Raw genomic sequence first — 25,103 nt, forward strand, 5'->3', positions numbered from 1 at the left:
ATCGGAGATTTCTTTTGGGTACGTGGAAGTTGATTCAGTCGTTGAGGTATTTGGGTCCACTGTTGTGTAGGCATTTGTAGGCGTGAGCGAGGATTGTGAAAGTGACTCTTTTCTCCACAGTCAGGACATCGCTGGCGTTGGGGGCACCCAGTTCATTTCATGGAACTAAGTCTGTGAGTTCCTGGCTCAGAAGTGCTTTGGGAGTTCAGGAAAAGCAAGTTCTGCCTGAAGCCCTGGCCCATTTCCATCCAATCTCAAATGTAAAAAGCACAGCTCAACTGAAAGAAATAACACATTTAAAAACAAACCAGGAATGTCCCAGAGATGTGGAAATCTGGATGTTTTGACAAGAGACGACGCGTAGGGACACAGGCCAGGCTCAAAGAGCTTCCAGGTGCAGAACCATGGCTTGAATCCCTCCCAGTAATACAGACATTTGAGAGCGCATGACGAGCAGACCTGTTAAACGCACTTCTCAGCAGCTTCCATGGGGTTGTTGGCAGAGGGTGCAGGAACGGAACTGGCACCAGCAGTGCAAGCTTCCCTCATACATGGAACAGATGCAGGAGCGGTGCAAGTGTCTGGGATGGATGTACACACCCAGAACTGCAGCGACCAGCATCCCAAGAATCACCCACACACACACTGCAGAATATAGGATCATCCTGCCGGATCTCAGTCTTAACGGCTACGTCTGGCCTGGATCTGGGATCCGGTCAGCCCAGGAAACAAACTACATTTGTCCCGGGCTCATTTTCCGACAACTGCATTTAATTCAGCGCCGCCGCACGTTGTCCGCATTCTGTTCGGAGCCGCAACCTGAAGGCAGCGAGGGGTTTTTTGTTCGAGTATCACCCTTGCTGGAAGCTATCTGGAGCCCATTCCCTAGCTGCCCAAGCGATGGAAGGGAACACAGTCACAGAGCTCGTGACTTCACAAGGACTGAAGAGAAACTATGACTTGGAGGCAGGTTTTTGACTTTGTTCATCCCCCATGTGAGAGATGTGCATGCACTGTAAGATTGTCACTTGCATCTGTGAGCATGAGTAATTACACAAATTAAAAAATTTAAATGGCACCTATTTTTTATATATAATTATTTTTCATCGCTTCTCATCCAAGTGTGGGGTGTTAGAGTGCTTTACGTCAAACACAGCGGCAGAACAATTCATACAAGTGTGTAAATCAATGTACAGGAAAAGTCACAAAAGACAATGAGGGTTATAATGGGTAGGAATCACATATCCTTCAATCTTGTAGACATTACATGTTAAGAGTGAATGATCGGGAGAAACACCAAGTCAGGATATAAAACAAAAGGCAGAGATTGCGGTTGTCTGTGCTGACAAGACTTATTACTCCTCAAAGGAAGCCTTCTCTGCAATCTTAAAACAACAGATTCAGATAAAAATAAAGCTCTCTATGCAGGGCTCACAGTTTGCACGCGACCCATGAGGGTACATAGATCACAGTTCTATATTAGGATTGCAACTTGTGAACTGAAAGTAACAAACTGATCTCAGTGCACAAAGCTGCAGCCCACTTACCTTTCTACATAAAATGCAAGTCTGTGAGCTGCACGTTACACTATGTGCTTTGCAGAAGGCACATTATCGCTCTGACTGGACAACATACAGAACTCTCTCAGAACTGTGTTAACCACTAGAGTTACCTTACCGCTATTGTAATCCCCTCAAAATCGTGGCCACAAAAAGGTCTCTGCAGCAGGTGTCTTAACCCTGTAAGATATTTTAAAATGCAGCCTCTTTGTGGCCAATTAAGTAACCTAGAACACATTTACTGCAACATATGCGCCTGTTGCCAATTTCTTTGCAGCAGATTTTTACAAATTAGTGTATGTCGACTGTCAGACCCTGCTTTTGAAGCTCCGCCCCTTGTGATTCCAACCCCTGTCCTCTTCCACACCTTGACCCTCGATTTATGGATTTCCGGAGTAAACGTTTCCCAATTCCAGCCTTACCCACAACCGTAGCTCTCGAAGGTGATGCAAAAATATGCATTATATATATATATATATCTCTCTCTCTCTCTCCTCCCCCCACAACACCCACCCCCTCCTCACGCGGCGCCCTCTCGACACCCTGCTCAAACTTGCGGTGCTTTGTGCATCTCTCTGTTCACACTGTGCCCTCTCTAAACCCTTCTCAACCTTGCAGGACTAAATCCACAGGGCCCCACAAAACTCAGCGCCTGTGAAATATTCACTCTCCACTCTCCACCCACAAACAACAAGCTTTGTCTCCTGTAATGGCACCCCTCTTGTATACCCAAAGGAGATATCCATGCTCATGACCAGAACTGCTCTGCATACCGAAGATGTCCGCTTGTGCACACCTGCCAGCAAACCCCCCGCAGGCATTTATTCTTTATTGGGAAATGAGATCCGCATTACAAGTGTGGAGCGCCTGCCAGCATTCAGACTAAACCCAATGTTCCCATGTACGGCTGCCTTTTTATGAAGGCAGGCTCCTGGCCATGGTTGTAAAGTACATCTCAAGAACTAGCTAAGAGGTTACTTAAATGTAACTCTCTTGTGTTGGGTAAACATACTTACTAACCAAATAGTTAATACATTTTTCTTTCCAAGTGCAATTTTTCACACCTAAATCTTCTAGTTGTCTCTGTGGAGAGAGTGATTTATGCAAGGCACCCATTTTTAGGTCTCGCCTGAGACAGCGCTTTAGCGCTGCTCTCGCGAGAGCTTTTGTAAATGGAGGATCTGGAAGTGCAAACGAGTGGTTTCAGGCCTCCAAATACAGTGCATGTGCGTCGGCTGGGCGCGCGCACCATTTGGAGGCCTGAAAGCACTTGTTTGCTTTCACTTTCGCGGGCCGCACGGCCGCTTTGATGTGATCGTGATTACTTTCACACACGCACATACCCTACCACGGTCAGTCATTCCCTCGTGAGTTTAGCAGAGTGCACTTTAACCAGCTTGCTAATGCATTTGCTCTTGCAGCTTTAAATAATCATGTAGACTGTGCTCTGCATTGTAAAATGAAGGTTCTACTAGAATTGTTTTATTGGAGTATGTAAGAGTTGTGCTGTGAATTATCTTCACTTTTTAAATTTCCCGCAATCACTTTTTGTTACACTGCACCCTCCTAGAGGGTCACAATTCAGGACAAAAAGCATGTTGCTTTCGATTCTCATTCCAAAAATAAATTCAAGCTATGCAAATGGGCAACTGAGGAACACGTTTTGAGTGGAATATAACTTTTATTAAACCCAGAACTTGACAAATGATTCACGACTCATTTCCATAACTCGTGAATTCAGTAACTTATGCTTATTTGCTTGTGAACTCGATATCCTTTTGATGTATGCTCTTTTTTCTCTTTCATGCCATCGCTATTGTATAAAATTATTTAAAATCATTACTAGACTTTAGACCCACAATACTTTCAATGCTTAAACTTCAGGCCTCCAAATACAGTGCATGTGCGTCGGCTGGGCGCGCGCACCATTTGGAGGCCTGAAAGCACTTGTTTGCTTTCACTTTCGCGGGCCGCACAGCCGCTTTGATGTGATCGCGATCGCGATTACTTTCACACACGCACATACCCTACCACGGTCAGTCATTCCCTCGTGAGTTTAGCAGAGTACACTTCAACCAGCTTGCTACTGCATTTGCTCTTGCAGCTTTAAACAAGCATTTGCAATGCAATAGGTCTCGCAGTTACACAAGTTAAAGCTATTGGCATTGTAAATGACAATGCCAATAGGCATTGTTATTTGCAATGTCAATAGCTCAAATTCGCGTAAATGCGAGACCTAATGCATTGCAAATGCTTGTTAAGTTTTGAAATGAACGAAGCCCTTCAGACTTGTATCTTTTAAAGCTAATAAAGGAATATTGCACGTCCAATCTCCACGTTGCGAGATGTCCGCAGGATGAGACCAATCACCCAAGAATGAGCAAGGCTAGCCCGCGAGATTGCAACCAGCCTTAATGTGCTATGGGGGAGTTTGATTTTTCCTGACTGTCAGGGCCTTGCATACTTTCATCTTCTAATGCTGAAAATGGTAGGTTGTGGGTCGTAGCTTCACAATGGGAAGGGCCAGCAGGATGGGTCAATTCCCAAGGAGTCCTCAAGGCTAGCCTGAGCCATTGCAACCAGCCTTAACGCGGTAGGCAGTACCGGGCGAGGCTCAGTGTACTTGCATCTTTTAACGCTGATGAAGGCAGATGGCAGGTCATATCTATGCAATGGGAAGGGTCAGCAGGATGCTGCCATGTGGCCAGGAATCAGTGAGGTTAGCTCGAGACATAGTGGTCAGTCTTAAAGTAGTAAGAGGTAGTCTGATTTTCCTACAATGAGCCTGCATGGCCCAAGACCCCTTGTCCTTGAGTGAACAAGGCAGGCTAACGCTCTGCAGCATTTAGTACACTCAATCAACGCACTCTGCTGGCCGCAGCCAGCGTTCAGAGGGGTCGATTTAGGAGTACTGCAGGACAGAAAAGGACCCATATTGGCTACTACTGTTTTAGTTCAAAAGCCTCTGGCTAGACGTGAGAGCAGAGTTAGCGGGTGGGGCGCGGAGGGTAGAGTGGAACTGGACCAGACGAAGGACGCAGAAGGATGAGTACAGTCCCGCATGAGTTGGGATTTCGTTCTGGATACTATTTATGTTGCTGTTGAGTTCATCGGGGATACTAGAACCGGGAACTGTTTGACGTATGAGATGAGAGATATTATTTTATGCTTTCGCTTGGTAATTGTGGCTGAAAATTGACCAGGATGAGGGGTGGCCATGTCTGGGACGCAAATGTCTGTCACACAATGTTTCACAATAGACGTAGATGATAAATGCACTATTGTTTAAGTTAGCATGCACAGCCTGGGGCCTCTGGTTCCTCATCTGACATCTGCTAGTGAAAATGCTTTGGGATGAACATTAAACTGCTCATGTGGAGCATGAGGGACCTCAAGAACTACATTAAGAGGCATAGACGTTTCTTCCTAGATTAGACACCACCACATTCATACAGAGTTTCTCCGAGAGATGCATTGGACAGAAACTGGCTGTGAAATGGAGGGGCCAGCAATAACCCTCCATCTTCTCCTCTTACTGTAGCGAGTACCCATTTGGGTGGCACCCTGTTTGTGTCTACAAATGTACAATGGGACCCAGAGGGTCCTTAGCTCATGGTTAGTGGCACCCTGGATGGTCGTCCTTGTTGCATGGTGAATGTCTCCATTGGTTGTGATGATAACCAAGCTGGGAAGAGACCATGAGTATTTATATCATTCAAAAAGCGCGTTAATCCTGAAGGCACCAAAGCGGTAAACCGGAGCAAACTGAGAGAGGTGAGGACCCAAAGCGGAGAAAACCTCGAGAACTCCGAGGGAGGACTAGTTAAAAAATAACCACGTTTTTACCTACTTTGGAAAAATCAGGTACGAGTTGATGTGTTCCGGGAGGGAGTTCCACCGCCTGGCGGCCGCCACTGTGGCGGCCCACACCTCCCGCCAGGCTTTCCTGTACCTAGGAACAACCACCGTACATCGTTCAGCTGATCTCAGAGGCCTCATCGGAACACACCGGTTAAAGGCCGTCCTGAGATAAATCAGGAAAGTGGATCCGACAGACCTCTATCAATGATCAACACAGACACGAGGCTCTTTAGTTAGTTATTAGCTCAATGACGGACGCATGTCGTGTCAGTGCTGGTTCATGAAGACCAGGCAGGATTCATCTAAAAAAGAAGTACCATCTTTACTCCCCGCAGGTTGGCACATGTAGAGCACCAATTACGCCCTCGGGATCTGGACTAGGCAGCGGCTTCAGTCGATCTTGAGGCCTCTTGGCTTTGCTAGTGCTTGTTTGCACTGTGCATTCCGTCACGCCCTGTCCTCACAGTAACATGAAGGGCCACTGGTTAGCAGCTGAAGGAGCTCCAAAGATCAAACAACTCTTGGAAAACCAATGTTCCCAAACAAACTGCTCCATTCTCAACCTCCCACGAACTGCCACCCCACAGCCAGATGAAAACAAAAACCACTCCTGCTCTGTTTGCTCTCAAGTCCTAATGAATCTGGCAGCTCCCTTGCTCTGGCTTGGATCTCTTCAGTGCCAAGTTCTGGAAAAAATAAATAAATAAAAAGTAATCAGCGACTGTTGCAACGATTTCCCAAGATGTAGCTGATGTAATTTGTGGCGCGTGCTTCAGAAGCAGGTTGTTTTTGACGCATCTGTGCCAAGGAAAGAGCCAGGTTTGAAGAGGGTGCGGAAAGGCAGGGTACCCATCCTTCCCTCCGCGTGCGCCCCGCAGCAGGATGCCAGCGGGCTCAAGGCTCTCTTGGCTGGCAGTGCCAAGCCTTACTGTCTAAAAAAAACAGCAACCGCGAGCCACCCCTTGCCTTCAGCAGGGTGCCAGGCCACTGCTGCCCTAGTGCGCCTTGCAGTGCTCCTGTGAAAACACTGCAGCCTCGGGACCCCCAACAGGACCCGCTGCAGTGCTCCCAGCATGCACCTGGCCAGTCCGGAGCAGAGAGGACGCAGATAAAACTTCAAAAAGAACAGATGATGGACGGAATGCTCAACACTGTCAATCACTCACCCCCAGGACTGAGATCTGGGCCTAAATCCATCCTTTTTTGCCCCTCCATTCCAGTTTAAATCCAGCCATATGCAAATCAGCCTTGACCCTGTTCCTTGTGGGAACAGTCCAGCCCGAACTGCCAGACCAGGGCCTCCCTGGACCGGAAACAAGCATCCTGGGATCATATAAAACGTCAACATGACTTGCTGTGCCGAAAATCGCGAACAAAAACAAAACACTTCCCACACAGTCTGCGCTCGCAGCCAACACACCCTTCCGACCACGCACGCGATGCTCTGAGCGGCTCAGCGTCCCATCCCTCACTCCTCTGTGCACCACCACACGTGACACGACAACCGCGATAATCTGGTCATCGCAGTCAAACACTCACAGTATGTCCACGCCAAGGGTGACCAGCGGAGGAGCACGCCCCCCCCCCGCCCCCCCCCACTGGAAGCGCCTCAGCAGGGGCTTGAAACCCCACCCTAGTGCCAACACAAGGCCAACCAGGGCAGAGACCCCGGGCCTCCGTGACGTCATGAGCGGATCCCAAATAAACCCCGGATCTGCAAGGCTCGATGCAGCACCGAGCAGATAAAAGACATGTCCAACTGCACTGAGATCTCACTGGGTTGCACCCCACTGAAGAAACCTAACTTAGACCCTACAGACGTTTGGAAATTAAGACCCACCCCAGAAACTCTTACATAAAATGGTCTTGATACAACGGCACATTCGGACCTGGATTCCGCCCCAGAAACTGCCCCAGAGCGGGCAGATACTCACTCAGAATGAGGGACCGTCTGTCCCACAGCAGGACTCAGTTGGTCAGTGCCATTAGATTCAGTAAGCCACAAACTCTGCCGACCGCTCCTTTCTTGCTGGACGGAGACAGACCATGAAGTCCTGGAAGGGTGTACGTCCGCCCCGGTTCCAGGTCACTGGTCACACTGACTGGCGCACTGAGCTCCTCCAAGATATGTAGTCCCTCCATGCTCAACCTGATCCTCTCCTTTTCGATGTCTACATGTTACCACTCGGGCCGAGAATTGAGGAAAAGGGACCACCCCCCCCCACAATCCATCAGTATCCGCCAGGATGACCCCTACTCTTGAATGCCCACCCACCAGACCTGCATATCCGGACTATGTCCTTGGATAAACTGATTTACTGAAGGAGCGCATGCTGCATGAAAGGAGACCTAGTAAAAGAGAGTTCCTCTTCCCATACTCCAGAAAACTAAGACCTCCAGTCCCAAAGAGGCACCGAGGCCTCCCGCCCTCAGCGGCTTCACCATTGGTCGAAAGCGAACGCTGCCTTCTTTCTGCGACACTCTCTCAGAAAACCCAAATCCACCATTCCTTCAGCAAATGTCAGGCTTCACAGCACTGGCTTCAGATCACCCATGGCACGCCTGGCAGTGCCCTGAATGAAAGTGGCATAACTGCTACAGGACACCGGTACCAGCCTCCAATTCTGCCGCCATGGAATTGATGAATGCAGTGAGAATCTCACGGAAACGTATAAGCCTCGCTGTAAGAGTTTCTAGATTGAAAAGACTTTCTTTGAAGTTAGTTCTGCTTCTCTGTCTAACTCCATTTAGCAGGGTCTCAGATGTTAAGGACTTGGAGGGCTCAGGGCGGAGATATTTACCAGAGGGAGTTTGTTTCAATATAGCTAGGAGCACAAAGACAATGTCCAGAACTATTTTTTTTAATTTAAATTTTGATGTGTAGGAAACGGAGAGATTGCGGGACATCATGGACGCAGAACTGTTAATTTCATTCAGGAAACCTTACAAAGCGGTGTCGGCATCTACTGGCTAGGTGGGGGGAGGGGGTGGGGGAAGTTAGGAAGAAAGCCGGGATAGATCTTGCTAAGTTTGGTGCACATCCTACTAGGGGAGCTATCTGGCATCTAACGCAGATTTATTGGGAAGTGGATCGACTGGTATTTTACCTGCAGCAGAATGGTCCTCCGAATCAGTTTAAACAAGCATTGGCATAGCAATAGGTCTCGCCTTTGGGACCTTATAAGTGTTTAGCCATGCAACAGTTGCATAACTAAATACTTATAAGGTCCCAAAAGCGAGACCTATTGGCTATGCAAAGCGGGCGCGAAAGTGAAAGCAATCGCGGTAAAGCGCTGCGCGCGCGCCCGCGCACATGCACTGTAGCTCTAGGCTGGCCTGGTAGCACTATTTGGAGCCCTCTCAATAAGTCTCGCCAGACCAGCGCATGCGCTGGGTCAGGCGAGACCTAAAAAAATACTATTTCAAACCTGTGGATTCAGCGGTGGTGAATATTATGCCACGGCTTTGAACATGCATAATACTGGCCTCCGTGCCTTGCCATACAACTCAGACTTTCCACAGCTGGCTGGGCGGAAAATCATGATTGTATTAAAGACATGGAGGCTGATATTATCCAGCCCTATTTATGCCCACCCTATAATATGTTTGGTTTATTTTAGGAGGAGACTACAAGACGTGAAGAAAAAGCTGGGAAAAAGAAGGAAGTGGTTCCAGTTGGCTGTGACTTGATTGTTTTAGGAATATTAATCGAAGTTGGACATTCAAGTTTGTTCGCAGCAAAAGAAGGCAGATGGCTGCCTGACAAGGAGTTATATACAGAATGGAATGTTAATAGATTCTTATTTGATGTTCTTTTTAATTGCTGATGTTGCGCAGCAGCAAAAAAGAAGGAAGAGGGTGGAGTGTTCCATGGTTTTATGAAGTTGGAATTCTTGTGTTTTGTGCTCTATTTTGTGAAAGGAGCTGCTGTGTGGTGGCATTAAAGGAGAAATGCAATATTAGTCTCCGTGTCTTTAATAAAATCCAGATTTTCTGAACACCAAGCTGATGAAAATCTACATTTCCCACAACTGGTCAGAGACATGCGTCCAGGAAGAATCCGAGTTAAACGATGACAAGACTGTAATAATGGGGGAGAATGTATTTATGTCATGCAGAATGTATTTACGTCATGCAGACTTTGCATTTCGAATAGTTCACATGCTCTAGGTACATGGGTTTGGAATGTTGTGTGCAGTACTTGCGTGTGCATTGGGTCACCTGTGTCCCACAAGGTTGCTCAATAAAGAGGAATTTAAACAGCTTTGCCCGAGTCCATGGTTACTACAACGACACCTCGTCCCCATCACCTCCCTGCACACGTTCACCGAACCCGCAGTGAGAACAGCTGGCTCTGACACTTCACCTACTCGACAGAACAGTAGGTTGTTGAGGGTGGAGGTCAGTGGTGAACCCGCAGTGAGTACAGCTGGCTCTGACACTTCACATACTTGACAGAACAGTAGGTGTGTGGAGGGTGGTGGTGAACCCGCAGTGAGAACAGCTGGCTCTGACACTTCACCTACCTGACAGAACTGTAGGTGTGTGGAGGGCGGTGGTGAACCCGCAGTGAGCACAGCTGGCTCTGACACTTCACCTACCTGACAGAACTGTAGGTGTGTGGAGGGTGGTGGTGAACCCGCAGTGAGCACAGCTGGCTCTGACACTTCACCTACCTGACAGAACTGTAGGTGTGTGGAGGGCGGTGGTGAACCCGCAGTGAGCACAGCTGGCTCTGACACTTCACCTACCTGACAGAACTGTAGGTGTGTGGAGGGCGGTGGTGAACCCGCAGTGAGCACAGCTGGCTCTGACACTTCACCTACCTGACAGAACAGTAGATGTGTGGAGGGCGGTGGTGAAGCCGCAGTGTGCACAGCTGGCTCTGACACTTCACCTACCTGACAGAACGGTAGGTGTGTGGAGGGTGGTGGTGAACCCACAGTCAGTACAGCTGGCTCTGGCACTTCATCTACCCGACAGAACAGTAGGTGTGTTGAGGGTGGAGGGTGGTGGTTAACCCGCAGTGAGCACAGCTGGCTCTGGCACTTCATCTACCCGACAGAACAGTAGGTGTGTGGAGGGTGGAGGGTGGTGGTGAACCCGCAGTGGGCACAGCTGGCTCTGACACTTCACCTACCTGACAGAACAGTAAGTGTGTGGAGGGTGGAGGGTGGTGGTGAACCCACAGTGAGCACAGCTGGCTCTTCACCTACCTGAAAGAACAGTAAGTGTGTGGAGGGTGGAGGGTGGTGGTGAACCCGCAGTGAGCACAGCTGGCTCTGACACTTCACCTACCTGAAAGAAAAGTAGGTGTGTGGAGGGTGGTGGTGAACCCGCAGTGAGCACAGCTGGCTCTGACACTTCACCTACCTGACAGAACTGTAGGTGTGTGGAGGGTGGTGGTGAACCCGCAGTGAGCACAGCTGGCTCTGACACTTCACCTACCCGAAAGAACTGTAGGTGTGTGGAGGGTGGAGGGTGGTGGTGAACCCGCAGTGAGCACAGCTGGCTCTGACACTTCACCTACCTGAAAGAACTGTAGGTGGGTGGAGGGTGGAGGGTGGTGATGAACCCGCAGTGAGCACAGCTGGCTCTGACACTTCACCTACCTGGAAGAACTGTAGGTGTGTGGAGGGTGGAGGGTGGTGGTGAACCCGCAGTGAGTACAGCTGGCTCTGACACTTCACCTACCCGAAAGAACTGTAGGTGTGTGGAGGGTGGAGGGTGGTGGTGAACCCGCAGTGAGCACAGCTGGCTCTGACACTTCACCTTCCTGACAGAACTGTAGGTGTGTGGAGGGCGGTGGTGAACCCGCAGTGAGCACAGCTGGCTCTGACACTTCACCTACCTGAAAGAACAGTAGATGTGTGGAGGGCGGTGGTGAAGCCGCAGTGTGCACAGCTGGCTCTGACACTTCACCTACCTGACAGAACTGTAGGTGTGTGGAGGGTGGTGGTGAACCCGCAGTGAGCACAGCTGGCTCTGACACTTCACCTACCTGAAAGAACAGTAGGTGTGTGGAGGGCGGTGGTGAAGCCGCAGTGTGCACAGCTGGCTCTGACACTTCACCTACCTGGAAGAACAGTAGGTGTGTGGAGGGTGGAGGGTGGTGATGAACCCGCAGTGAGCACAGCTGGCTCTGGCACTTCATCTACCCGACAGAACAGTAGGTGTGTGGAGGGTGGAGGGTGGTGGTGAACCCGCAGTGAGCACAGCTGGCTCTGACACTTCACCTACCTGACAGAACAGTAAGTGTGTGGAGGGTGGAGGGTGGTGGTGAACCCACAGTGAGCACAGCTGGCTCTTCACCTACCTGAAAGAACAGTAAGTGTGTGGAGGGTGGAGGGTGGTGGTGAACCCGCAGTGAGCACAGCTGGCTCTGAGACTTCACCTACCTGAAAGAAAAGTAGGTGTGTGGAGGGTGGAGGGTGGTGGTGAACCCGCAGTGAGCACAGCTGGCTCTGACACTTAACCTACCTGACAGAACTGTAGGTGTGTGGAGGGTGGTGGTGAACCCGCAGTGAACACAGCTGGCTCTGACACTTCACCTACCCGAAAGAACTGTAGGTGTGTGGAGGGTGGAGGGTGGTGGTGAACCCGCAGTGAGCACAGCTGGCTCTGACACTTCACCTACCTGAAAGAACTGTAGGTGTGTGGAGGGTGGAGGGTGGTGATGAACCCGCAGTGAGCACAGCTGGCTCTGACACTTCACCTACCTGGAAGAACTGTAGGTGTGTGGAGGGTGGAGGGTGGTGGTGAACCCGCAGTGAGTACAGCTGGCTCTGACACTTCACCTACCCGAAAGAACTGTAGGTGTGTGGAGGGTGGAGGGTGGTGGTGAACCCGCAGTGAGCACAGCTGGCTCTGACACTTCACCTACCTGACAGAACTGTAGGTGTGTGGAGGGCGGTGGTGAACCCGCAGTGAGCACAGCTGGCTCTGACACTTCACCTACCTGAAAGAACAGTAGATGTGTGGAGGGCGGTGGTGAAGCCGCAGTGTGCACAGCTGGCTCTGACACTTCACCTACCTGACAGAACTGTAGGTGTGTGGAGGGCGGAGGGTGGTGGTGAACCCGCAGTGAGCACAGCTGGCTCTGACACTTCACCTACCTGAAAGAACAGTAGGTGTGTGGAGGGCGGTGGTGAAGCCGCAGTGTGCACAGCTGGCTCTGACACTTCACCTACCTGGAAGAACAGTAGGTGTGTGGAGGGTGGTGATGAACCCGCAGTGAGCACAGCTGGCTCTGACACTTCACCTACCTGGAAGAACAGTAGGTGTGTGGAGGGTGGTGGTGAATCCGCAGTGAGCACAGCTGGCTCTGACACTTCACCTACCTGACAGAACTGTAGGTGTGTGGAGGGTGGAGGGTGGTGGTGAACCCGCAGTGAGCACAGCTGGCTCTGACACTTCACCTACCTGAAAGAACAGTAGATGTGTGGAGGGTGGAGGGTGGTGGTGAACCCGCAGTGAGCACAGCTGGCTCTGACACTTCACCTACCTGACCGAACAGTAGATGTGTGGAGGGTGGAGGGTGGTGATGAACCCACAGTGAGCACAGCTGGCTCTTCACCTACCTGAAAGAACAGTAGGTGTGTGGAGGGTGGTGGTGAACCCGCAGTGAGCACAGCTGGCTCTGACACTTCACCTACCTGAAAGAACAGTAGGTGTGTGGAGGGTGGAGGGTGGTGGTGAACCCGCAGTGAGCACAGCTGGCTCTGACACTTCACCTACCTGAAAGAACAGTAGGTGTGTGGAGGGCGGTGGTGAAGCCGCAGTGTGCACAGCTGGCTCTGACACTTCACCTACCTGACAGAACTGTAGGTGTGTGGAGGGTGGTGGTGAACCCGCAGTGAGCACAGCTGGCTCTGACACTTCACCTACCTGACAGAACTGTAGGTGTGTGGAGGGTGGTGGTGAACCCGCAGTGAGCACAGCTGGCTCTGACACTTCACCTACCTGACCGAACAGTAGATGTGTGGAGGGTGGAGGGTGGTGGTGAACCCACAGTGAGCACAGCTGGCTCTTCACCTACCTGAAAGAACAGTAGGTGTGTGGAGGGTGGAGGGTGGTGGTGAACCCGCAGTGAGCACAGCTGGCTCTGACGCTTCACCTACCTGAAAGAACAGTAGATGTGTGGAGGGCGGTGGTGAAGCCGCAGTGTGCACAGCTGGCTCTGACACTTCACCTACCTGACAGAACAGTAGATGTGTGGAGGGTGGAGGGTGGTGGTGAACCCACAGTGAGCACAGCTGGCTCTTCACCTACCTGAAAGAACAGTAGATGTGTTGAGGGTGGAGGGTGGTGGTGAACCCGCAGTGAGCACAGCTGGCTCTGACACTTCACCTACCTGAAAGAACAGTAGATGTGTGGAGGGTGGAGGGTGGTGGTGTAACTCGCTGAACTAGTTCCCGGTCTCAGAGAAATGTTGGTTTTTGCAGAAGAATATTCGAGGCAGACAGACCCAGCACGCCTACTCCTCTCTGCAGAACACGCCACCTTCTGCGCCCCGAGACTCTATGCCCCGAGGCGTGCCCCTTCAGACATCACTGCTGCTGTGCGGTGTCTGTCGCAGCCTCCCTCGCCCTAGGACCGGAGCCTGCTCCATCCATGCACAGCTCTTCTGTGAAAAGTGCACATTCAATGCAAGCTGTGGGCCTCCTGCTGCAGGTCCAGCGTTCCCAACCTGAGCTCCAGGAACAGAGTTCATTCAAAAGAGCTTCCCGCGCTGGTAAAGTCCCTTCTGAGCCAGAATGCCCGTGTGAGCCGGGGGCTCCTCTCGGTGTGGGCAGGTTTGAGCCGTGTGCGTCACACCAGCACATGCTGAGGCCCCCGGTCTCCGCGTGGCCTCCATTCTGTTTTTAATCTGCAGGAGACGTGGCCTCAGGAACAGGACAGGGTGCTCGAGATCAGGGCTGAGTGAAAACGGCATAAAGTGCTTTCACGTCATCAGGAAAATCACACGACATTATGCAAATCCTGCATTTAGAGATAGATTTTATCGTGAAATGCGTCCTCATCATTTTTTGCCGCGAGGACACAGTTTGCTGGAGCAAACAGCGCGAAAAAAACAAATGACATCAGCAACAGCAAGCCTCGTTCTGGCCAGTCGGGTCCTTTCTTTGTTTGTGCGGTACATTTTACCACATAGAAAGTATAATTACGCAGCGTGACATAATGGCGTAATTTCAGGAAGTATGCTCAGCAAATGAGTCGAAATTTCATGAATTACGCCAGGAGCATTTAAGTTTCGCCTGGCTTTTTCAGGATGTGGCCTCCAGAAACAGACATAGGCACATATGTAAACTTCAGAACTAGACGTAATACTCCACGTGTAGCCTTTTCAAATAGACACATTTCTCCAGGTGTGGCCCCCAGAATGAGAAACAGCGGTCCAAGCAGCCACAACAGCGGGATCCCTTATTTGAGATAAACTACAGAACTGGGCACAATATTTCAGACGTGGCCTCCAGAACTCAACAATACTCCATGGGACGCCTCCAGGTCTAGGCAAAATGCCCCGGTTGCAGCCTTCGGAACGCGACCCAAGGGTCACCAAGGTGTATCCAGCACTGTAAACCTTATTTCAGGTAAACAACAGAACTGGACAACACATTTCAGATGTGGCATCCAGAACTCAACAATTCTCCAGATGACGCCTTCAGATGTAGGTAAAATGCTCTGGGTGCAGCCTTCGGAACGTGACCCAAGGGTAACCAAGGTATATCCAGAACTGTACACCTTATTTCAGGTAAACAACAGAACTGGACAACACATTTCAGATGACGACCCTAGAATGTGACAATTCTCCACATGACGCCTTCAGATCTAGGTAAAATGCTCCAGTTCTAAGCTTCAGAACGCGACCCAAGGGTCATCAAGAAATCTCCAGAACTCTACTCCTTATTTCAGATAAACAACAGAACTAGATGCAACATTTCAGATGTGGCTTCCAGAACTCGACAATTCTACAGATGACGCCTTCAGATGTAGGTAAAATGCTCCGGTTGCAGTTTTCAAAACGCGACCCAAGGGTCACCAAGGCAGCTTCAGAACTCTACACCTTATTCAGGTGTATGCTCCTGAACTGGACACAACAATTGAGGGGAGCATGTGAAAAAATAGATCCCCAAAAAATGACTCCCATATACCCTTTATAGGAAATTGTCAACAGCCACCAGAATTCACTATCAAGGAATCCTTTTTCACTAGCTGTATGAAAAGCATTTGTGAGTGGGCGTGACCACGCCACAATGGAGGTGGGTGTGTGCTGTGCTAGGAAAGAGTGGATGCTGATGTTTCTGGTGTCAGTGCCTGGAAGAAAGAAAACACAATTTATTGGTATGCAGAGAAGAATGTGGGTGATTTACCTTTACTAGTTGAAAAAGACACCTATTGCGATGACTTTCTTGGTGCATCCGGATGGTGGCACTTGAAGCTGAAGAGCCAACAGGATCCTGGACGAAAGGGCGCAGGAGCACAATGTCCTATGGATCCCTGAACACCCACAAGTAGCCATCCCCAGAGCAAGGAGGTCCTCGGGCCACTATCTACAGCTTAGTTGATGGACTTCAATGAAGGTCTTAACATGGATGGAAACAAAGGTAAGTAGCCAAAAGCAATACACGCCAAGGCTCAATATTAACATAGGAAACTGAATAGGAGATTGACCGCCTGTGAGAAAGAGAACTGGAAGCAGGGCCGGACTGGCCGTAGCGGGCATCGGGCAATCCCCGGTGCGCCGCACGGGTGGGGGCCGGTTTTGGGCCCCTGGGGGCCGTTCTTGTTATATGGCCGTTTTTGCAGCATAGCTGCAGAATCGGCCCTGTAACAAAATCGGCCGAAAACCGGCCCTGGCAAAGAGCTCGGCCGCACCCCCAACCCCCCAGGCACTTTGTCAGGGCCGGTTTTGGTTCCCAGTCCGGCCCTGACTGGAAGACAGGATTGCAGAGATAAAGAGCTAACAGAGGGACCTAGCGAGACTGTGAAAAGGCCAACCTGTAAACCTTTACTGGAGAAAGGAAAACACTGCCATACAGAGCTGAAGAACTAGAAAACAGGGCATGTAAGACAAAGATAGGAATGCTCAGCTTCATCCCAGGAGGAGAAAGAGTGGTACCCAGCTATGCTATACTGTACTACGGAAACATCACACCCGAGTATGTCAAAGAACCGGCCCAGGCATTCACCCCAGTAACAGACTGCGAACAGGGAGCATCAAGGCTTGCCGAAACACAGAGGTAAGGCTGCAGTGGACAGAGCATCACCTGATCAGAAGAAAGATTGATGAAATACATGATTTTGGAGGGTGGATATCTGTGGGTTAAATGTTTAAAACTGAAACAGAGACCATGTAAAAGCAGAAAACACTGCAATTTATTTTCAAGAAATTACAAAAACAAATTGCAAAAGTTTCAGGTTGGGGTGAGAACATACAAGACGTCAGCAGCCAGATTGAGGCTGACATCGCCGCGCATGAAAGGAGTTAGATAACACCCTGAAAACTGAACTGTACAGGAAGAGGCAGAAAGAGGATGGGGCTATTTACGCAGGTGGTAAACGCAGGAGTGCAGGTGGTAAAACATAGGAGTGCAAGTAGCAAACTCAGGAGTGTTAGAGCCTGAGAAGAATGACATTTGAAACTGAAGCGAACCAGAGGTTGGACTAAAGAGAAGATTATGAAGAAGAACCCAACAACAATTTTATACCACTTGTCCCCCTCCCCAACTCTCAGGACAACATTACCTTAGGCTCAGGAGTGCGGTGACGCAAAGTTTCACCTACAGAGATTTCATGGTTTCAAAGTCCCCATGAGTGAGAGCTGATTTGCATCTTTGATGACATCATAGAAAGTGATGTTACACGACCGTAGACATCATGGGCAACATGAGAGCAGACAGTAGTAATTTTATTTTTAAAAAAAGTCTAAGTAAATGTAAAACAAGTAAAGAAACACCAAAGCCTCACTAGAATAGCCTCATGATGTACAAAAGTGGTGGAGCAACGCAACGAGGTCCAAACTTGCTCCACCCATCAACTGGAGTGGTCCATAGGAGACATCCCTCTGGTGGGATGGCTTCCTGAAGCCTCCGTGCCCCTCAAAAGATGACCAACACAGAACAGAGCCCTGAAGATAGTCCCATTCATAGTTCAGGTTCCAGCCCTTCCGACAAGGTGTGACATTTATGGCGCTGAGAGCGAGAACTCAAATTGACTTCCAAGTTTGAGATGTCACTTTACGGAGGGAAAAACTGGGGCCTTGTTCACAAGGTCTATTTAAAGATGTTTAATCTCGCTGCCTAGATGTAAGCCCTTCTGGTCTGGTTCTAATTAAGTAGCTTTATATATTATGCGCATAAACACAGCTTGGCATATCTGCAGAGTTTAATATGCTACTTATTGCTGAGGGAGGGAGGGAGGCACTCCGTCTATCATGAGTCATGTTCCCTCCCCACATTTAACGCTGATGATAAACAGCGCACTCCACCTTATATACACTGTAAAAACACTGACATTGGGAAGTTATGAAAAAGAGCAAGATCTGCAACTCGCACAACGGCCATGCAAAGCATAACTCGCACAACGGCCATGCAAAGCATAACTGGCACAACGGCCATGCAAACCATAACCCGCACAACGGCCATGCAAAGCATAACTCGCACAACGGCCATGCAAACCATAACCCGCACAACGGCCATGCAAAGCATAACTCGCACAACGGCCATGCAAAGCATAACTCGCACAACGGCCATGCAAAGCATAACCCGCACAACGGCCATGCAAACCATAACTCGCACAACGGCCATGCAAAGCATAACTCGCACAACGGCCATGCAAAGCATAACCCGCACAACGGCCATGCAAACCATAACTCGCACAACGGCCATGCAAAGCATAACTCGCACAACGGCCATGCAAAGCATAACTCGCACAACGGCCATGCAAAGCATAACCCGCACAACGGCCATGCAAAGCATAACTCGCACAACGGCCATGCAAACCATAACTCGCACAACGGCCATGCAAACCATAACTCGCACAACGGCCATGCAAACCATAACTCGCACAACGGCCATGCAAACCATAACTTGCACAACGGCCATGCAAAGCATAACTCGCACAACGGCCATGCAAAGCATAACTCGCACAACGGCCATGCAAACCATAACTCGCACAACGGCCATGCAAACCATAACTCGCACAACGGCCATGCAAACCATAACTCGCACAACGGCCATGCAAACCATAACTCGCACAACGGCCATGCAAAGTATAACTCGCACAAAAAAACACGACTTCTGTGTACATTGTGTATTGCACATCGTGTTTGACGAAATACAGGGCTTTTTCGGTTTTGGGTTCGCTGAACCATAACGGGCCTTCAGGTGTGTGTCAGAGGAGAGGGCAGGTGTGTGTGCATTTCCTCTCTCTCTAATATATATATGTGTGTGTGTATATTTATATATGTATGTATGTGTGTATATGCACACATAATTGAATACATATATGGAGAGAGAATAGATTTACATATGTAACTATGTGTGTGTATATACACACACACATACATTCATGTGTGTACATATACACACACACACACAAATGTACATATATTGCAGCCCTCCTATCGGCTGTGATTCCACCAATGAGGATTGAGGATATGAAATATAAGCCAATTAGACACGAGATACCATGTTACAGCAGTTCGAACATTGAGAAAGGCACCAACGCGTCTGTAAGAATTGCTTTCGATAAATATATTTTTAACCATGCGGATGGAGCGGTTACATTATATATATATATATATATATATATATATATATATATATATATATATATATATATATATATATATATATACATATACACACACACACACAAACACACACAAGGAAATATATTTTTCAGTTGTCATCATGTATCCATATTGCCAAGATGGCTGAACAGAATGCACAACGAGGGTGACAGACTCTATTCACAATTAGCATCTCACCTGTTCCATCCTTGGACGTCTTATGGCTTCGCAGTTCCTCAGACTTGTGAAAGTCAATGCTGGCATAAGTGTTCAGACTGGCAATGCTGCTGCCAGTGCTGCCAGCTACGCCAGAACCACTAGCAGCGCACTGGGAAAAAGGTTTCGGCTGCATGGACATCCCTTCCTGGCCACCCTCTTTGGCCAAGTCCAAATCTATGTAGTTCAGACCACTTTCAAATCCTCCTGATGGTTGTCGTGGGAGGCTCCCGGGGTGGTCGTCTGGCACAGCTGCCATGGCTCCATTGACAGTTGCAGTGTTGGCAGCCGTACCAACACCCACCTCCCCTTTGGTCCAGACGTTCTCAAAAGAAGCGGAGCTATGGCGCTTGGCATGGTCAGAGAATGGCACAGAGAGGGAGGCAATGGTGGTGGGCACAGAGAGGAATGTCTCGGAGCAGTGGCGGCGACGCCCCTGTGGGTCCACGCGGATCAGTTTGGCACCCTGGTTGGGATTGGGGCTAAGTTTCTGGACAGAAAAGGTGCCAATGTCAGCAATGTGCTCCATTGGGTCGCTCTGCCGGAGGGTGGTCTCCTGCTCCACAGGTGAGGAGGACTTGGGGGTCTCTGCACCTGTACTGAAGGCCATCTCCGTATAGTCACTGAAAGTCGGCGAGTCGATCAATGTGGAACATGCCGCAGCCCCTTTTACATTCAAGCATTCCTCGGGTGTAACCCCACATGGTTTCCTCTTGGGCTCACTGACACCCAGTGGCGTGGCAGGATGGCGGGAAAAGCCAGCAGGCGGGTCCAGATCCATATTCATGTACTCCGAAGCTAACGGAAGGGAGGGCAAGTTATGGAACCCGCCCATGCAGGAAGTCGGCCTGGGGAGCGGGCGAGCAGACCCGGTTCGGAACTCGATACTCACATACTCCCCAGGGCTCTTGGGGGCTGGGGGCAGAGCAGGGTTCTCGCGCACCTTCGGGAGGGTGTTGGCTTTTGAAACATCAATGAAGAGGTTGACGTTTGGACGGCCCTTGACCCTCTTCAGAGGGGCTGTGTTCGCCATCTTTGGTGGGCCGAAGGTCAGCAGCACGTGCTCAGGGTCTTCTAGGCTGTCACTGCTAGTCGACGAGGAGCAGGAGTGTCGCGTGGAGGAGCCCACGCGGCTGGTGAACGGTCGGACGGTGGCCCCTGCAGCGTGCTTGTAGGACCGTGGCAGGGAATAGTAGGAGTAGATCATCTTGGGGGCGTCGTCCCCCAGGTGAGGACTGGTGTCCGGCGGCGTGCTAGAGGCGGAGCAGCTAAGGGGGGACATGTTCATGTATTCACTGACTGACATTTTGCTGTCGTTACTGTCCACAGAAAACTTCTCGCCGTGCATCCAGCTCTGGCGGTAAGCAGAGTTGTCCGGGGAGCAGCTTCCATTTGGGGACATGACCATATAGCCACCGATCTCCGTGCGGGCGATCTGCTGAGGTGGTGACACACTGTTGGGGGTCATTGGCATGTAGTCGTCGCTCTTGCTTCCATGATGTCCTCCAGGCAGCATGGCCATGTAGCCGTTGTCCGTGAGACCCAGGCCCGTCTTCCCGTTGTCCCTCATGGGCTCGCCGTGACAGGCATCATGGCCATTCGGGTAGGAGGATGAATGAGCTCTGGTAGAGGCAGTGACTGATTCTCGGCTTGCTGTGCGGGTCATCATGGTATATTCCTCGCCTTCCTTTTTCCTTGGCGCCTTTGGGGTCACCCTGCCCAGGGACATTGGGGGTAAAGAGGCTCTCTTGTTCAAACTCCGGTCTGGCTCGCATTCCTTGTTGGAACTCCACTTGGGTGCTTTCCTCTGGCTCTGCCCCTCCTGAGACTGCAGGCCCTGCTTTCCCATGCTTATGTAGTTCAGATTACTGTCATCTAGGGAGGGGGGCAGGAAATTCAGCGGGTCATAAGAGGTCCTAAGGTCTCCTGGGCTGGAGCCGCACTCGTCAGACGAGATAAACCCATAGTCACTGGGTGATTCCGAAATGGAATTGACCAAAGTGTGTGTGTAAATGCATTCTGAACCATGACCGCTCGTGCTGCTCGAGGACAGGCTGACCGGGCTGGGCAGAGAAGTTGGGCGAGCTGAAGGCACTGGGGTGGGCTTCGTGTGACTTACAGGGGGGTTGCTTGGCTTGTTAGCACCACAGGTCTTCTGCGACTTCACCCGCATGGTTGGTGTGGTGCTGATGGGACTCCCATCTTCTGACGTTGGTCTTGAAGCTGAACCATTCCCATCACTGGCGGTGCGAACTCTCTGGAAATTGTGTTTCATTGCCGGGGAGGTGCTGGCCGCCACGTCCCCTCGTGACCGCCGCGAAAACCCCACTTGGCTCGGCGGTGGGTTGGGGTGGTGGCGCCTCGTAGGGACAGAGATAGGGTTGGAGGGGAGAGACTGGCTTTTGCTCCTTAGCCTGAAAGCCTCACTCATCGCCTTCATAGCTTCCAAGATGGTCTCGTGCATGTTCTGTGCTACCACAGAGTCCTCCACCTGCATCCAGAACTCCCCGGCACCGGTCACCGCGGAGCGCCCAACCTCAATGAAGAAGTAATTCTCAGAGTGACCACACCGACGCACGTTCATAAGTTGAAGAACCACAGCGGCCGCGTCAGAGCTCAGCTTCACAAAGTTGATGGTCTTCTCAGTCAGACAAAGCCGGTAGATCCCGACAAGGTTCTTGGCTTGCCCTAGACCCTTTGGTCGCAGACTGACTTGCCAAACTTCTTTAAAGGCTGGCCCTGGGGGGGCGATGTCATCATCCCCTTTCTCAGAGTGAGCTTTTCCTTAAGAAAGAGAGAGAAAATGAGGCAATGTTAGAATGCTCATTCGTATACAACAGAAGGCAATATGTGATCAACTTCAAATACTTTTAAGTTGTGCGACTGATTGGAATACAGTGGGCCAAAGCAATTACTTTACAAGTTATATTACACATGGCAATACCAGTGATTCAGGTAAAGGATTTATTGTTATAAAACCAACTACAGTAGAGTTGTCCTCACTGCTTATTTAGTACTACACAACATATGGCAGGTCAATGTCAACAACATCATGTTAAGTAACAGGATCAGCGTCATCTATTTGCGGTTGTGTAACAGAGGCCAACAGAGCAGTCCAGGACTCCACATGTAGTAGAACATTCATTGTCTCATGGTATATCACATCCTTAAAGATTTTACATTATCTAACACATGGCAAGAGGGCGGTCATTGTCAATATTTACTGTTCCATAATCATTGACCACAGGGTGGAAATCTTCAGGGATTTAATATTGTAAAACAGATGCCAGTTTATCATTAATAACTTCATGTTGTTATCACACTAAAAGGGTCATTACCAATAACTTGATGTAACAAACAGCAATAGAGTGGTCACCGTCGATGATTCAATTTCACACCACAGACGTCAAGGCCGCATCACGAACATTAAGTTGTAATGCAGTGGAGTGGTCATCGTCAAAGATCCAATATTACACGACAGACGTCAAGTCCGCATCAAGAACATTTAAGTTGTAATACAGTGGAGTGGTCACCGTCGAGGATTCAATTTCACACGACAGACGTCAAGTCCGCATCAAGAACATTAAGTTGTAATACAGTGGAGTGGTCATCGTCAATGATTCAATATTACACGACAGACGTCAAGTCCGCATCAAGAACATAGTTGTAATGCAGTGGAGTGGTCATCGTCAATGATTCAATATTACACGACAGACGTCAAGTCCGCATCAAGAACATAGTTGTAATGCAGTGGAGTGGTCATCGTCAATGATTCAATATTACACGACAGACGTCAAGTTCTCATCAAGAGTATAATGTTGTAATACAGTGGAGTGGTCATCGTCAATGATTTAAGAGAGTGGTCATTGTTAACGATTCAACATTACAAAGCAGATGTCAGTTTATCGTCAGTAGCGTCATGTTCTAACAAGATAAAGAGGTCCTCGTCAATGGCTTGATGTTACATATGGTAGTAGAATGGTCACCGTCAATGATTTAATATAATATAACAGATATCAAATCATCAAGAACTTTGCGTTGTAACTCAATAGATCTATCAACACGAATTTCATCTTCTAGAACAAACAGCAGGACCTCGGTAACGACTTCATGTGGCAGAATGTCAATGATTTTAAGTTATAACAGATAGCAATGCCTCATGAATATATGAGCATTACATAAACGGCGGGTCTTGGGCTCAAACAATTCCACGGACCTGATAATTCTCGCCTCGGTGCCTATTCCAATCATGGAGTCCCACTCTGCAACTCTGGGCAATAGCTTGCTTAATCTCCACAACGGCCCCCACAACGCTAAGGATGCCTGGCCTCCACCTTGGGGGTGCCCAGGAGTGGACGCCTCACAGGGAAAGCCAGGATGGGTTCCACAGCGGTATTCGTACAAGCGCCTTGAGACCCTTGCGGGTGAGTAGTGCGCTATACAAGTATCAATTTTACAATTTACATAAAAGATGGCAGTCGCATTCTTATCATTGACGACTACTAAATATGTATGTATTTTATTTTTGTAAGCCCATCATGCCTTCGGACACTTGGAGGATGGTAAGGTTTAGACTGCGCTGAGGGGCAAGTGCAAAAGTAAGAATGATCAAATTAGTGTAATATGCTAGTGCTCTAAAGTGATTCCAGTCGGAGACCGTCAGCACTGACAATATAGTGAACAGCAAGGGCTGAAAAACCACAAGAGAAAAAAACACAATAGGAATCACTGAGACAAACAGTATAAATTAGGAAGTAGGCGATTTTTCTTCTTTGTCACTGTGCTTTAATGTTGACACTCTTCAGTAGCCGTTGAACATAGCCTAATGTTGACACTCTTCAGTAGCCGATGAACATAGCCAACACGTGTTTCGTCTTGATAGGGGTATAACCCCAAGACATCATCAGGGCTACAAAATACATATAACACCATTGAATTAGACACCAGTTGTTTTTGACAAAATTATCCTAAATACAAAAACAAAAACTAAAGAACAAGTGTTTTATTAAGAGACTCATTAGAAAAAAGGGAAGAAGGGAAAAAAAACATCAACAAAAAAAAAAAAAAAGGGAGAAAAAGGAATCTTATAAGAACCAATGACATTATATTGTATAAGAAAGAACAAAGGTAGGAAAGAGAAAAGAAAAAGAGATAAAAACCAGATGCAATTAAACCAAGAGACCGAAATTGTGAATAAAAAGAGATCTATGAAAAAATCTGTGTATCAAATTAGTATCCTAAACAGGACTTCAAAGATTAATAAACTAGAAACAGAATCACTCAATTCCAGATCGTGAGAAGACATGCACCTCCCGTGATGCAACACCCATAAGTGAGCATCGGTTTCAAGTAGAGAGGGTCCAAGTGAGTCTGAGATATGCTCACCTTCAGAAATATTCTAACAAGTAATCAGAAAAAGTCCAGCACCAAGAGATCACAACTCCTAAGTGGCGAATAACCAACACTTCTTCCTAGGACTATAATGACACCAATAAACTCAGTATATAATAGCCCATATAACCAATATCAATCACCCTTAACTCGAATATAACTAGTTCATAGCTACTATATAGTCACCACCAATGTAACCTATTAGTAGATAAATATCAAAGTATTCATTAGGTCGGTGGAGTAGTAATTCATCTCATGGCATCCATGGTCCAGACGGTTCA

General features: G+C 49.0%; 1 protein-coding gene across 1 annotated transcript in view; it reads right to left on the reverse strand.

Annotated features, from left to right (window-relative positions):
* Positions 1-25,103, reverse strand: part of LOC146782987 (insulin receptor substrate 1-B-like) — a 308,375-nt gene that overhangs the window by 129,316 nt on the left and 153,956 nt on the right. Inside the window, exon 2 of the mRNA XM_085638543.1 lies at positions 19,414-22,215. Coding sequence (XP_085494669.1) covers positions 19,414-22,215 — 2,802 coding nt within the window. The remainder of the gene's footprint in view (positions 1-19,413; positions 22,216-25,103) is intronic.

The sequence above is a fragment of the Triturus cristatus genome, chromosome 12 (genome assembly GCF_964204655.1).
Source record: "Triturus cristatus chromosome 12, aTriCri1.1, whole genome shotgun sequence".
Classification (NCBI taxonomy): domain Eukaryota; kingdom Metazoa; phylum Chordata; class Amphibia; order Caudata; family Salamandridae; genus Triturus; species Triturus cristatus.